This window comes from Mastomys coucha, unplaced genomic scaffold (genome assembly GCF_008632895.1).
Source record: "Mastomys coucha isolate ucsf_1 unplaced genomic scaffold, UCSF_Mcou_1 pScaffold19, whole genome shotgun sequence".
NCBI classification, from domain to species: Eukaryota; Metazoa; Chordata; class Mammalia; order Rodentia; family Muridae; genus Mastomys; species Mastomys coucha.
The window spans coordinates 10171720-10188173 of record NW_022196901.1 but is presented as its reverse complement, the minus strand read 5'-3'; the positions used below and the strand labels follow the sequence as shown (position 1 = coordinate 10188173).

The 16454-nt window shown below is 34.3% G+C and overlaps 1 protein-coding gene across 4 annotated transcripts in view; it reads right to left on the bottom strand.

Annotated features, from left to right (window-relative positions):
* Positions 1 to 16454, bottom strand: part of Pclo (piccolo presynaptic cytomatrix protein) — a 359315-nt gene that overhangs the window by 121537 nt on the left and 221324 nt on the right. For all 4 annotated transcript variants that reach the window (XM_031380023.1, XM_031380024.1, XM_031380025.1 and 1 more), the window contains exon 10: positions 5846 to 5971. In XM_031380023.1, coding sequence (XP_031235883.1) covers positions 5846 to 5971 — 126 coding nt within the window. The remainder of the gene's footprint in view (positions 1 to 5845; positions 5972 to 16454) is intronic.

Sequence of the window (16454 nt, the reverse complement as noted above, 5' to 3'; positions counted from 1 at the left end):
ACTCACTCAAGTCAAATAGCTTTGACCATAGCAAGAAGTCTGTATCCAAAAATCGAGCCTACAATTCACTTCTTGGGGCAGTAGAACTATCAACTCTCAGCTCAGCTACAATGGAGGTAAAATCCTTTGGTGATGTGAGGGTCATTGAAATACAGCTTTATTACAATGAAACCCAATGTCTAAAAATTGTTCTTATTTTGGGCTTGTACCACAGTAAGAGCCAAGATTTTAAACTCTACTAAATACAAAACAAACCAAAAGACTTTATATATCCATGTTCATTTAAGAAAATACTAGTAGTGATGTATTATTTTTAAGTATACAGTTAATATATTTGGAGTTATTTAAAATTTATATTGAGAAAAATGTATTTTCACTATTGATGTAGACGATCATCTACATAAGACTATTAAATTGATTGTTGTTTTATGTCAAACAACTTTTATAATACTTATTTTTATTGTTATAATATTTTATAAATTTTAAGGAATATGACAAAAAAAGATTTTGTAGGTATTGAAGTGGGGGTCTCTGGAATGACCGGTGGTACAAAAGGGAAACAAGAATGTGATTCAATTCTATTTAATTAAAATATGTTTTTAAATGTTAACAAATTCAGATAAATTGAAATCATGTAACTTTTCTCATCATAATGCAATAAGTATTTTTTTAAAGAAAGAAATATCGATACTCCATTTTTTACATCACTAATATGACAGTAAATAATCCATTTTTACTCGTGTCAGATACTATAAATAGTAAAAGGAATTTACTGATTAAAATTTAATCAAAAGTTCTCTGTAATTTTTAGTAAATATATTTATATTTAAAACATAAGAAACAAAGAAGGACTATGGTCTATAAATTTTATAATACTTTTCTGATGAGTATTTGGTCAATTTAATGTTTCTAGTGAGGACCTGGTTTCAGTTCTCAGCATCATACATATTACTAAGTCCATCTGTGATTCACGTAACAGACATTTTACCTGTCACTGACCTCTAAGCAACATAATATAGCAACTACTAGGTATTATATGTACCTAATCAATAAGATCCTATAAGATTACTGTAATCTTACATTGGTAGGTGTGTATAGATTCTATGCAAAATTTATGACTTTTTAATATAAGAGAATTTATTTTTATTCAAGACTTTGTTCTCAATCAGAAATCCAGAAATCAAAAATGACTACTGCAATTTCTCAGTAGCTTTTGTGATGATGAATAATGCACTCTTGTTTCTAATTATGTATCTGTATCATGTTGATCTTAACTCTTGCCTCAAACAACAGGAAAGGTATAAAAGAAAGGATGTCAACTCACATCATGTAAGCTTTGATTGTTTTGCCTGTTTGTATCTTTTAATGTAGATGGAAACAGCAAACCTGGCTTATGGTAACTGATGTGTCAACTGGCAGTTCAGCCACTGGCTGTTTCATTTAGCACACTCACTGAAGTGGAAATCAACCAGATACAGGCATCAAACCACTCCACTAGGAATTCATCTGTTATGAGTTTGTTCCCTTGCCCTTTCTCAACCAATGAGGACTCACAGTCTTTTGAGGCTTACTGGGGAAAGAACTGTTCATTTTTTTTTTTTCACACACACAGTAGCTGCCTTCGAAGGTCTTGCTGAATCCTGCACATAAATAATCCTAACAAACCCCAGAAATCTGAATTTAAATGCAAAGCCAAATCTAGAAAACAACAAACATATCCACAGTGCATTTATGTAAATTGGTGAGCAGCTAAGCTCAAAGTGTCTGCTGTGTCCTAAGAGTTAATATAGTTTCAAATTCCTTCATTTTTTCTAAAAAGATAATGAAAAATTATTGAACCATATATTGAAGATACCATAAATGTTCATGGTTTGCATCAATGGCAGATTATAACTCCAGGCATTGGTGTGCTTCTCACAGCCCTGTAGAGTCGCTTTTAAGTATCCAAATTTATAAGGAAAAGTGAATTATAATTCTTTACCTTTTCAGAATTTAGTTTAGCCCTTGCTTTGTTAGCACTATGCTAGACATTGAAGATTCAAGAAAAAAAAATAAAACAATAACCCCTCCCCTGAAAAAATCAAACAAACAAAACCAAAAAACAAAACAAAACAAAACAAAAAAACCCACTACAATGTCAAAAACAAGAGAAGTGTGTCCTCAGAGTGGATCAGGCTTTTATCAGCTTAGCAAATAAAACTTGTGATTATATTGGGATATTAATAACTATGTTGTGAATATCTAAAGTTTGGAAAGGGATGGAGTATCAATTTAATAAGAGATAAAATGTTATTTTGTATAGAATAAAGTGTGCTGTAAATTAACATTTTCTGAAGTTGGAATGCTATTGACTAAGCTTTCTCACATAAAATAGTCTAGATAAAGTTTTTTTTTAAAGCCAACAAACGATTCCTAATGATACTCTTCTATACTTGTAGACTGGAGCGGAGCATAATTGACATCAGAGAGGTTTTATCCATCAACTGATTGGAACAGAAGAAGAGACCCATAGCCAAACATTAGGCAGATTTGAGAAATCCTATAAAATAAGGGGAGGAAGGATTATAAGAACCAGAGGGGTCAGGACACTGTGAGACCATGGCTCACAGAATCAACTAACAACGGCTCATAGGGGCTCACAGAGACTGAAGTGACAATCAGGGAGGTTATGTAGGCCTGAGCTAGGTCTGCTGCATATATGCTATGGCTGTGTAGCTTGATGTTTTTGTGGGAGTGAGGGTTGTCTATAATTCAGTTGCCTGCTTTTGGGACTCTTTTCCTCCTACTCGGAGCCTTGGTGTGAGGGTTTGTGTATCACAAACTTCTTATTGCATCTTGTTGTGCCATATGTGGTGGAACACCTGCTCTCTTCTGAAGGGAAACAGAGTAGCAGTGAATGTGGGGGAGAGAAGAGGTGTGTGTGTGTGTGTGTGTGTGTGTACGTGTATGTATATGTGTGTGTATCTATGTGTGTACTGGGAGTATGGGAGGAGGGGAAACTATAGTTGGAATGTAATTTATGAAAGAAGAATTTTTAAAAAGTGGTGTTGATATTATAACATGAAAAGATTTATGATCATTGACTTGGTATTAAGATCCTAACTGATCTAAAGTTCTAAATAAATGGCAACATATGCTAATGTACCTCTGTATCTACAAATTATTCAAAGAAAATGAGAGAAAAATACACTAGTTAAAACTCCAATCTCAGTGACCATTTCAAATGGCAACATTCATGCACAAAAGATCTGTTAAAATTTTGAACCTAAGGGAAATAGCAAGAATAGCATTAAAAAATATTTGATTTGTAATTAAATGTTCAGCAAAGCCAGATATTCAGCAATTAAAATTAGTAATAAATGTCAGACCATTCTCTGTTCAGTATTTTTTCAAGAATATTTTCTAAATGCTACAAAGAGATAGATTTTACATTTGGGGGAGTTTCTAGTCCATTTAGTATCTGATTTACTATGTGTTTAAAGATCATTGTCAACTGATTAAAAAAGAGTAGAAAAACAGAAAATTCTGATATATGGAAATTTGTATAGAAGTTAATACTAGAAATATTTCAAATCTACTTTGAGAATAATATAATAATTTTGCAATAACAATTTCTATCAATTTCAACAATCAGAAACATAAAATTCTCATTTTTAAATAAAACTGAATACTTTGTTTTGAAAATGATTCCAAGAGAAGATTGAATCAAGTGTTTTGAAACAAATGGCCCCAATATTAGCTTGAGGCAAAAACACTGGAAGTTCCTTTGTTATTAAAAAACCAACAAGTCCTTCAAATTGGCATTAATTTATGAGAACTAGAAAATTTATGTGGCTTGTGATATGTTGTGAATGTACAACAAAGAGAAACGAAGAAGAAGAAACCTGGAAATAGTTTAGGATTCTCAAGAGTCAACAAGGAGAGAATCATTATTAATGAGTGGTATAAACATCGTTAAAGAGTGCTCTGATGTTCCTGAGCCTAGCAGATCATTCTGAATAAGGACTTTGCAGTTGAAAGTTAAAAAAGAAATACAGTTTAAAAAGTATACTGTGAACAAATCGTATCACACCTGAAAGATAGTATCAATTCTATGAAAGTTCACATTATATACTTGGATATTCAGAAACAAAAAGATGAACGGCTTCATTTGTTGGAACACATTAGCTATATGAATTCTATAAATATACATATATAGTCAAAAGAAATTATCTACCACCTATTGACCCAACTATTTATAGTTTCCTTAGAAAATAAGAAAAAAAAGAATTCACAGAATTACCCTCACCATCTTGAATAAATAGGATTAAAAACTGTAATAAAATGTTTTTTACATGAAATGAGAATAGAATCTCTAGTGCTATATGCTGCATTATTGGGATAATGATTTACACCAAGAATAAAATCCAAAGTTGTTCCATATCCACTCTATAATATTGAAGATGTGACATATTCTCTAAAGTTTATGCTTAAGTACAAGACAGAGTGTATGAAATAGACATGGGCATATAGCAATAGATAAACCAAACAACACAATAAGTAAGTAAGTAAGTAAGTAAGTAAGTAAATAAATAAATAAATGACATTCTAGAAGCAAATAATCAACCAAATAAGATGGGGTGGGGACTGAATTTACAGCATTTGTCTCTTTCCACATTAAATAATCCTAACACAACCAACTGAAAGACGTGTTGAGAAGTCTCTGATTTTGAAGCTGAGATGGGATCTACAAAGCCGGACCAATGGCCTAAGCACAATCTTTGATGAATAAATATTGTGTGTAATCTATTTAAATTCTACAATATAATTTATCAAAATGCTCAAGGTCATTGTGTGGTGTGCAGGTTCCAATATATTTTACTTAAATGATAACAAATAAATTTTATAGTAGTTAAAGATTGCAAGCCACAACATGCGAAATTTAACCAATAATTGAAAACAAAACACTATTTTCAAATAAATACTTTATATAGAATTAAAGAGAAAAGTTATAAATACTTTTTTGGTAAATAATGTATACTACAAACAAGATAATATATAGCTCTCATATATACTATGTATGTTATAGAATTTATAGACAGAATGTTCACAATATTTCATAAAAAACTTGAAAATTATCATGATATATTTTGAGAATCCATCCATAAATTCATTGTGTAAAGATGATGAAGCACATGTTTGGCACATTGCAAGACTTACAAAGGTCATTGTTTTAAAATGTCCTCAGTGAGGTGAGTAGTGTCTAAAGTAAACAGAACCACATACAGATGTAGGCAAACTTCTGAAGTGAAGTGAATATTTGAATGTCACTGATTCTGTGAGTATGTCCCTGCTCTTCTATCAGGAGGGCAGACATGGTCCCGTCTAAGTTAGCAGACCTGGATGTGTTCCCAGACACATGGTTGACAGGAGCAGATGGCAGATGGAGTTAGCTTGGGAGCCATCTGTAGCTAGTTACCTGACCTCAGCTTCTACGGAATTGTGTTTTCAATTTTCATAGCTGCTTTCAGCATGCTTTCTCCTTTTTGAAAAAATAAAATATTAAACTAGATTCTTAAAGTTCTTTTTAATTATCCATCAAAAAAAAACCCTTGACTAATTGTGTCTTTAAATAAAACTATCCCAATTATTAACCAACTGCCAAAAGAACAATGCAAATGAAAGCAAACTCTTACTGGTGGATACATTTTCTATTATATCATAATACATTGCAATGTTTACTACCATCAATTACAAAGTTTTCTGATACAAAGTGTAAACAAATTTGCACTTTAATTTACATGCAAATGAAAACATGTAATATGAATGTTTCATTGTATCTTGTTATGACATTTCTAATTCTTACCTTCTATAAGTTTCCCTGTGTGTTCTGCACTTCCACCAGGAAGAATCTTAGCAATATAGGCTCCAATTTCTCCACTATGTCCAGGGATTTCTTTACCACCAACAATTCTAATTCCTAGCCCATTACCTGTATTGAAAAGTTAGCAGACTGTCAGTAATAATTCAAGAAAGAAACTCTTTCACAAAGAGGTTACACAAAAAGTGTGTTAGATACCCAGAAGCCAAGCAAAAACACTGAGAGTAGAAATTGGACATCAATCACAAAATTACATTATTCTGATTCCAAAATACACAATAAGGTATAAGGTAATTGGGGCTTAAGTATAATCTACAGTGATTAGATTGTCATTGTATGCTTTCTCAATGTTGTTCATATTTATTCAAATATTAGGTTATTAATAGATTTATTATTAAATAAATATTTTTAATATATTTTTTAAAAAATTGCAAAATATGCTCAGAAAAAATCCAAAGTAAATAATTCAACTTTAATGTTAAGAACAATTTACTATTACAAAGGTATTCATGGCTGTTTTAAACTAGACAAATATAATCCCAAAATAGATATGAGTTCAAGAGATAATAAGACCATAACTATGATTGCTTATCACTTTCAACTCTAACTCCACACTATGTAACTGCTTGTGGCACAAGAATAATGACCCTGAATATGAATAATTTAGTCCTGATTCTTTACTCCATAACCAGATTGTTCTATAATTACCTACTTGAAATGAAAATAAAGAATTACAATGACAAACAATTTTGATTCATGAATTTTGCAATATAAATTGATGTGCTGTTTCTAAATCTAAAAACAACTGAGTATATGTGGCACCAGGTATGATTTTGCACAAATGTCAATAGCATTCTAGGAAAATATAACACAAAAAAGCAGAACCCTTCATCTCTAATAATGAGACACAGAGTTACCTATTAACTTAACTGGATTTTTATTAAACTTGGCAGGAGAAGTACTGTTCCCAAAGTTTTTCAATCTCAGAATCATATTCCTTTCTCACTTTATTCTTTAAAATTAATGACTTGGCTATCATCTGCACAAGTTACATGTTATATAATGCATTATACTAAATTATGGGCCCTTTATGTCACTTTTAAAGCAAATATATATTCTAATTTAATATTCCCTTCTAGTTCATGTGATAATCATAGATCTTCCTTATTCCCTCCTCTCCTTTTTTCTTCCTCTTCCTTCCTGCCTCCCTTCCTCTTTCTTTCTTTCTTCTTCTTCTTCTTCTTTTTTTTTTTTTTTTTGGTTGTTCGAGACAGGGTTTCTCTATTTAGCTCTGGCTGTCCTGGAACTCACTCTATAGACCAGGCTGGCCTTGAACTGCCTCTGCCTCCCAAGTGCTGGGATTAAAGGCGTGCGCCACCACCGCCCAGCCACCCCTCCTCTTTCTTACTCCTCCTGTCTGCCCCTTCCTTGTCCTCAGTCTTCCTCCTTCACTCCCGCCTTCTCTTGAGTTCTCTTTTTTTTTGGAGGGGAAGCTGGGAAATATGACATGTAAATAAAGAAAATATCTAATTAAAAAAAAGAAAATAGTATTAACAAGCCATTAATCAACTAATCTACCCAACATTTACCAATATACTAAGTATGTTTTAAAACTACTTAGTTCTAAAGTAGATTTAAATAATTTGAAACTAAAAGTTTCAAAAAAATTAAATCTTTGCTTAATAACCTATAGTAGAAAAATAAAAAGACTTAGGAAGAAAAGAATAGATTTTTTTTTACCCTAACTTATATATCATGGAAGCTAGTTTAATTCATAAGTTTTTGAGCAATAATTATTGTATATTTAGATATTATATATTTCTTTTCTATAAAACTAAAATGTTCCTCTTCAAGTATAGAAAACTGGATGTCAATATAAATCTTGGTGAATTGAAAAATACAGTAATTTTGAACTAAAATGACTGGAACTAAAGAAACCTTGATATGTAATATTTATATTAGCAATGTTCCGGCTTTTTGCATTTATTTATTTAGTGTTTACATGCATATGATGTATGTGCATCTCTGTATGTGTGTGTGTGTATGTGTTTGTGTGTATAAACCATGATAATTATATGTAGGTCTCAAGATAACTGTGGGAGTTGGTTTTCTCCTTCTGCCATTGGTTGTGGTGAATGAAGTCATGTCATCAGGCTTGGTGACAAGTACTTTGCCATCTGAGACAGCTTTCTGGCTCCACATTTATATAACTTTTGACATTAAAAAAGATCAAAAGAAGCTCCTTTGTCTTTTTATGTATTTCCTATGTAGTGATATAGAATCATTGGCTAATACTCTCCCTAGTAAGAGGTCATGAAATACACAGGTCTTGATTTTATAATGTGACATGATAAAGAGACATATGAATCATTGATCACAACTTTAAAAATAATAGCTTGTAAAAGAAAGAAAACAAAAAGTTAGAATTTTAAGTAGAACAAGCTGTGTTTTAACATTTTTATGATTTATTCTCTCATATATTACACCCCTACGCCATTTCTTCTCCCTTGTCTCTTCTCAGGTTTACCTCACCTCCTTCCACTCCTCCTCCATTTGCCTTCAGAAAAGGGCAGGACTCCCAGGGGTGTCACCTAAATCTGGAATACTAAGTTGCAATTAGATTAAGCATCTACCCTCATATTAAGGTCAGACAAATCAATCCAGTAGGAGGAAAAGGGTCTCAAAAGTAGGCAAAAGTGTCAGAGATAGTCCTTGCTCCTACGGTTAGGAGTCTCACAGAACAGCGAGCTACACAACTGTAACATGTACAGAAGGCCTAGGTGAGAGCCATTCAGGCTCCCTGGTTAGCAGTTCAGACATGGTATGACCCAAGGTTAGTTGACTCTGTGAGTTATTTTCTTGTGGTGTCCTTGACCCCTCTGGCCCTCACAATCCTTCCTCTCCCTCTTCCTCAGAATTCCCTGAGCTCTGGCTACTGTTTGACTGCTGTGGGTCTGCATCTGTTTCCATCAGTTGCTGAGTGGAGCTTTGGAGTGACCATTATGCTAGACTCCCGATTAGACTGTCTTATAAGGTAAATTACAATTCACAAAACGTATAAAGTGTATCAGAGCAAGATCAATGAGAGAAGTAGCAAAATAATTAGAAAAGGATTATTTTCATTGTCTTTATAATTACAACAAAATTGACTAATCTTTTTATATCTTTGTCTATATAAGTGAGAAATATGATAAAATATTAGATTTATGAATCACCTTTAAAATAATATCTGCATAAAAATGAGCATATTTATGGAAACCTTTATTTCCATTTGCATCCACAGTTTAAAGATGATCTAATTTTATATGTTTAGCAACATATTACATTAAATTCTACAAGCACCATGAAGAAAGCCTTTAAAATTTTTGCCATTTACAATTATACATGAAAATATTATGAGATTATATAGAGCATTTAGTTTGGGCAAAATTAAAGTACTGATTTCAGCATATTCTTATCCCATGATGCATCTGAGAATGAAGGAACAGTAAAATTTATATGACTTATAAATTAATACTATGAACAATTAAGTATTCTAATAAATTACATTTATCCATAAAAACCTAAAGAATGTAAGTATACTCCACAGTTTTAGCTTTAGTTTGGGAAAGCGAGGACAGGGCAGATTATCAATATTAATGCTTATAAAATATGACATACAACAAAAGTGTACCCATAGACTGTTTGGCATTAGGTAAATGGCATTGTCTTTTATGATAATGGTACTTCAAAGGCAGTATATATTTGTTCTTGTACTTTTCATTTATGAACTTGTTATTAACAATGAAAGTTCTGAGAAATGCAAACTAAATTATATTAAATTTGGAGTACTCCATAATGAAAAGAAAACACTATAATTTGTATATGATATTGGAATGTGAAGAATGAAAGAATAGTTCATAGTTTTTCTTTAATTAACAAAAAGATCTTTCTGCTTGTTATATGAGAAATCTTCCTAAAATGCATAGTCATTGTATCTATCTATCTATCTATCTATCTATCTATCTATCTATCTATCTATCTAATTGCATTAATGAAAATAATATGTGGAACTCACAATACCCAGAATGAGAGAAATACATTTTCCTGCTATATATCTGAAACAATCACTGGCATAAGACACAAAAATACATATCAGAATATACAGCACAAGGCTTTCATATTCTGGCTTTGTTGAACTAGATTTCATATCACATAGCATGAGTATGCTTAGAGTAATTTTACTTACATATATGTGATTCCATTCTCTTGATATATTGAAGAAAACATTCTCATTAAAACATTCCCTGTACTAACATACTCATAAAGCATATCCTTTAGTTATGAAATAACACACATAGCATTTGTGATTTTTATTGTATGTTACTTAAATCAATTGTAAGATTATAAACCTCAAGAATAATCTGAAACATTTCACTAACACTTATGTAGAAATAATTGAAACAACTCTTCTACTTAGTAAAGTCCAAAGCAATTGAATGTACTGTCTGAAGTTAGGGTCATTTTATAAATATGTGTAGATAATGAAGTATATTGAGGGCAAGTATTAATGTTATTGAGTGATCAGGACAACAAGGGGTAAAGTCATTCATTAATTATGGTAAGACTACTGTTTGTGGGATGCTTGTGTAAATTAATAGTATCATTGAAAATAATTATCACCATAGTGTGAAGCTAAGATATGCTTCCAAATAAATGTTAGTTTTATTTACAGAAAATATAAGGAAGACATATACTACTATTCTAATAATAAATTGAGTATCAAGTGCTTTGAGATGACAAAGCATTTGTCATCTCTCTTTTGTGTTGTAACAGACATATTTCATTATGATCACCCTTGAGCCATAATCTTATTTTTGTCATAGGTAGAACTCATGATTTGTTTCTTATTAATATGAGCTAACAAAAGTAATATACAGATAGTACTGTGTTTGTTGTATATTAAGATAAATGCCATCTTAGCCAATGTGAATGACAGTCCTGCTGGACTTTCAGTTAAACTTCTTCTGTGAGATACCCAGAGTGAGGGATACTGTCATGGGACTAAGGACGATGTCTAGATAATAAGAGCGGTCCCTCCTGACAGTCATCAGGAAGAACTAGAATTTAGACCTATAACCTCAAAGAACTAATCTTTACAATTCTTTGCCTGAGGTTGGAAGGGGCAGCCAATATTTAAAGAGGAACAAAGCTTGATTAATGCAGGTTGTAGATTTGAAAGATCATGGGTTAGGCTGTCCGTTTAAGCTTTGAAAATTTTTGCACAGTGGATGCATATTGTTTTAAACATTACTCAGTTTTATATACAGTAATAAGAAACCAATATGAAAATAAAAGTTTTATTTTTAATATGAGAATAAAAGTATTTTCAGTTTTCTTGCTTAAATATATGCTAATATTACTTTGTTACCAAATTTTCAGAATATTAATTTTTCTAGTACTGAGAAGGCAGTGAGCAATCAATGTGAGAAGATGGGAATGAGAAGCAAAATGAGCCATGAAAAAGAATTTTTTGACTTTTATAACAGTCTTATTTCTACAATGGAGGAGTTCTGGAACAATAGAAGTAGTGAAAACTTACAATGTACACAGTGGCATCAAATAATCAGCACACATATACTTCAGCCTATGTCTCCCCAATCGAGACTAATGCATTAAAATTAATGATGTTGAAAACACTATGTGAATCTTGTGACTCATTCTTAGCATAAGCCTATAAAAACCATATGGTCTCACTACACCTTAAAACCAAGTTTTAGGAAGAAACCTTTTTCCCATCTTACATAAAAAGAAATGAGGATTTTGTGAGGTGTACTAGAAAGGAATGGAGCCCATAATTTTAGTCTACATGAATGATTGAGCTGTGCACATTCTTTCTGGTCCTGGTTTGGGGCCTTAAGGAATCATTCTGACAACACACACTCTTTCCACCACTCAGTTATTGAGCGTGAAGGGAGGAACTGCCATCAGTTCCTTAAAATGAGCAATTACTAAGATATGAAACAACAATCACAACAAACCATTGAGAGCCAGACAATGAAGGCTTCATTGTCAATGAAGGCTGAAAAATATTCACAGCTTAGACAGCCCACATGTTATGTTGCACAAATAAATTTGGAACTGCTTGGTTGGGAATGATTATGATGTCAGTGTAATTTCTATTTTTCAACTGCTACAAATATTTTTAGGACATGTTCATATCTTTGTAAAATATTGCCAGAATCAAAATTCATATTGTAGAGCAATGACAGGTTTTAGCATTCCAAGAGTAAAACAAAATTCTTACAGATACATTAAATCAATAAGTAATTAGATTAATATTTAGGTGGTTTAATTTGAAAATCTGTTAATGTAAATGTTCACATGCATAAGGGCCTGGTGACAACATTTTTGAGTAACCTCTTATTTAAGGAGGTGAGTTGAGAAATTGATGTATACAGAGTTGCTGTCTAAAGTTGCTGACTCCATAAGTATATAAATAAAACTCAGGTGTCCAGACTATTTTTAAACTAGCAGCTGAAACAGTTTTCATATTATTTCTCTGCACTCTGTGGGTGATAAAATGTGACCAGTCAGCTTTCTGCTCTTGTCTCAATGCCTTCTTTGATTGGTGCCTTGTGTTCCTGTCACACTGGACTCCATCCTCCTGGATGCACAAGCCAACACAATCTCAATCTTTATCTGAGTTCCTTGTGCTATAGATGTTATCAAACAAAATAAATGAAACAGATACAAGGATTTGTACCTGGAGTGGGATGCTGTGGTGCTAAATTTGACCACGTGGCTCTTATGCTATTGCCACACTTTTGTAGGATAGTTGGGAACTTGAGTTGGAAAACTGTCATATGACATGGGCAGAGATTAATGGGATATTCCTGCAGCAGCTTGGAAGCTGGGAAGTGTGAGAGTAGAGAAAACAGTTACAGCCCAGTTGCTGAAGTCTTAGTTGAGAACAAGAACTTTACCTGTATTAAAAAAAGAATCTGCCTTCATCCTGCCTGTGTCTTGAAAATGTGCACAAGGCTAAACTAAAATATAAAGTACTAATTTCTTTGGCAGACAAAATTCTAAGAAGGTATGCTGTTCTCAATGTTGGTCATAGAGAGTTATTTTTGGAGTGGGGAGTGCTCAGTGCATAGAAATATATTGTGTCAAATAAGTTAGAATAAGTGGCAATAAATGGAACAAGTCCACTAGAACTTCCTGCCCCAGGACTCCCGGATCATTGTGGAAAAGAAAAATGATAAAACCTGAGATTTCACCTTACACCAAGCAGAATGGCTAAGATCAAAATCTTCGGTGACAACACATGTTGGAGAGGATGTGCAGAAAGAGGGACACTCCTCTATTACTGGTGGGATTGCAAACTGGTACAACCACTCTGGAAATCAATCTGGAGATCCCTCAGAAAATTGGAAATAGATCTACCTGAAGACCCAGCTATACCACTCTTGGGAATATAACCAAAAGATGCCCCACCATGCCACAGGGGCATGTGTTCCACTATGTTCATAGTGGCCTTATTTGTGATAGTCAGAAGCTGGAAGCAACCCTGATGCTCCACTATAGAAGAATGGATACAGAAAATGTGGTTCATTTACACAATGAAATACTATTAAGAATGAGGACATCCCGAGTTTTGCTGGCAAATGGATGGAACTAGTAAATAATCATTTTGAGTGAGGTAACTCAAACCCAAAAGGATGTGCATGGTATGTACTCAGTAATAAGTGGATATTAGCCAAAAAAAGTACAGAATACCAAGATACAATCCACAGAATTAAAAAATGTCAACAAGCTGAAGTGCCCAAGTGAGGAAGCCAGTCCCACTTGGGAGAGAGAAGAAAGCAATCACAAGTGAGGAGGGAAGGTCCTGGGAGGAAAGGTGAATTGGGGGGCTGGGGAGTTGGGGGGAGAGGGGTACCTGATCTGGTACTAGGTGAGGGAAAAGGACTGAAGCCCTGAGGGCCAGCAGAAAGAATGAAAACAGGCAACCTCAGGAAATAAGAGGTTGGGGGAGGAGACCCTCCAGAATGCACCAGAGACCTTGTAGGTAAGAGACTCTCAGGAATCAAAGGGAGGGAGGGACCTTAGATGAAATTCCGACAGTAGGGAGAGGGAACTTATAGAGCCCACCTCCAACAGGAAGACAGAGGGCATCAAGCAAGCGATGGGGTTGCCATCCCACAGCCACATCTCTGACCCATAATTGTTCCTGTCTGAAAGAATTACAGGGATGGAAATGGAGACGATCCTGAGGAAAAGAGGCCCAAAGTAGGATCTAGGTCAAGGGGAGGTCCTAAGACTTGACACTGTTACTGAGGCTATAGAGTGCTCTCAAAAAGGAGCCAATCATGACTGCCCTCTGAAAGACCCAACAAGCAGCTGAAAAAGTTAGATGCAGATATTTGCACCAAACTAATGGACAGAAGCATCCGACCTCTGTTGTTGAATTAAGGAAGGCTGAAAGAAGATGAGGAGAAGGGCGATCCTGTAGGAGGACCAGTAGTCTCAATTAATCTGGACCCCCGAGATCTCTCAAGCACTTGATTATCAAACAGACAGCGTACATCAGCTGATATGAGGCTCCAAACACACATTCAGTAGAGGATTTCCAGTTCTGTGTACATTAAGAGATGATGCATCTAACCTTCAAGAGACTGGAGGTCCCAGGGAGTTTAGAGCTCAGGGGTGGTGGTGAGTGGGGGCATTCACTTGGAGACTGGCGTTGGGTGGGGAGGAGGTGTGGGATGTGGAGCATTCAGAGAGTGGGCGGTGGGCAGGGAATGGAATATGGAGTATAAAAAATAAATTAATTTAATAAAAAAGATCCAGAGAATTAAGGAAGAGTGCAGTAAAGATTTGTGTTCTGAACATTAAACAATTGTTGCACATGTGAACTCATAAAAGCTGTCATGATTCGAATGAGACCCAAGTAAGATCAAAGCAGTCTAACTTGTGGCATGGATAGATGAGGATTCTGCCGAAGGGCTGTTTTCAGTCAACGGGCTATTAGGCTGGGAGAGGGAAGGCCAGTGATTTCTTTGGGGATGTGGGCATTGATAGGTTTCATATGCTCCAGTGATGACTTCATACACAGCAACAGCATTAATTTGGTGCAGTGGGTTATAAATAAAACAAAAGACATGAAGTGGGGAGGGAGAAAATGCTGGGGTTGAAGTGGTTTGAACGAACAGTGACCTCCATCAAGTCAGATACTATAACACCTTTGACATTGTTTGAAGAGGTTATGGATCTGTTAGGATGTAGACTTTCTGAAGGAAAATATACATGACTGGGAGATAGCTTTGAGACTATGTAGTCTTGCCTCATGTCTAGTTCACTCTCTGGGTTTCCTGTGAGACAAAATGTGAAGAGCCAGCTTCCTGATCTGGCATGTCATTGCAGTACCTTTCTATCCCTTATGGACTCTCTCACTGGAACTATAACCCCAGATAACCTCATCTTCCCTATAAGTTGCTTTTGTTCATAGCATTTCATCACAGCATAAGAAATGTAACTAATACAAAAGGTATCTGAGGGAAGTTTGAAGAAATGGTTATGGCTAAAAGACATTAGATGGATACATAAAAAATTTCTAAGAATAAATTAAAATATTCCAGAGAAAGAATATCTAGAATAAACTGTTAAATACCTAGACATTATAAGAAAATAGTTATGGAATTTATGTTTGTAAATTTTAAGAGTATTAAATGTATTATGTCAACTACATGACAATATATTTTCAACTTTCATGATGTATGTCCATGTGTATTCAAAATAGAAAGAATGGGATGAAAAATGCATTATAAAATCAAGATGGTGGTTGGGACTCAAACAGGAAGATCAAATGAGGATGTTAAAGAGGGGGTGACATGGTACAGTTAAACTTGTCCATTTGAGGAGTCATCTGGAAATTAAATACAGTATAAACTTTCTAAAATATGTGAAAGTAAAATTACCAAACAATGGGGGACGAGTAACATAATCCAGATGTTGGCCAAAGGGGCCTCATTAAAACCCCCAAACAATTAAGCTATTGTTAAGGCTATCAGTTGCTCTCTACAAGCTGATGGAAGGTACAGAGAGCTTTACCCCTACTGACTAGAATTCACGGTACTGTAAGGCATGCTACACTTTTCCAAAGGAGAAAGGCAAATACCAACCCAGATATAAAACCTTTCATCTCCAATGGTGACTTGTTTGCAAAATGCACAATTGCAATTGAGGTACAAAGCGTGTGGGAGCAACCAGCCAACATCTGATTGGATTTAAAATCTACTCTATGAGATAAGACCCATGCCCATGGCTGCTTGGGTGACCAAGAATCTGAGCCTAACTAGGCCAAAGACCAGTTCTGTTGAAGTACTTCATATTCATAGCCACTCTTAAGGCCAGGCTTCATGCCCAACAGTATATGGCTGGCACAAAACGAGCTCAATATAGCATTTTGGGTTGGAATGGGGTTTCTTTATCACATTGCTTTGACAGGGAATTAAAAAAAATCTTACATATCCTTTGAGAGAACATTGTGTTTTCCAGTTTTGTGTTTTAATGGGATTTCTCTGTAAGTGAACATGTGTCTTTTTTTTTT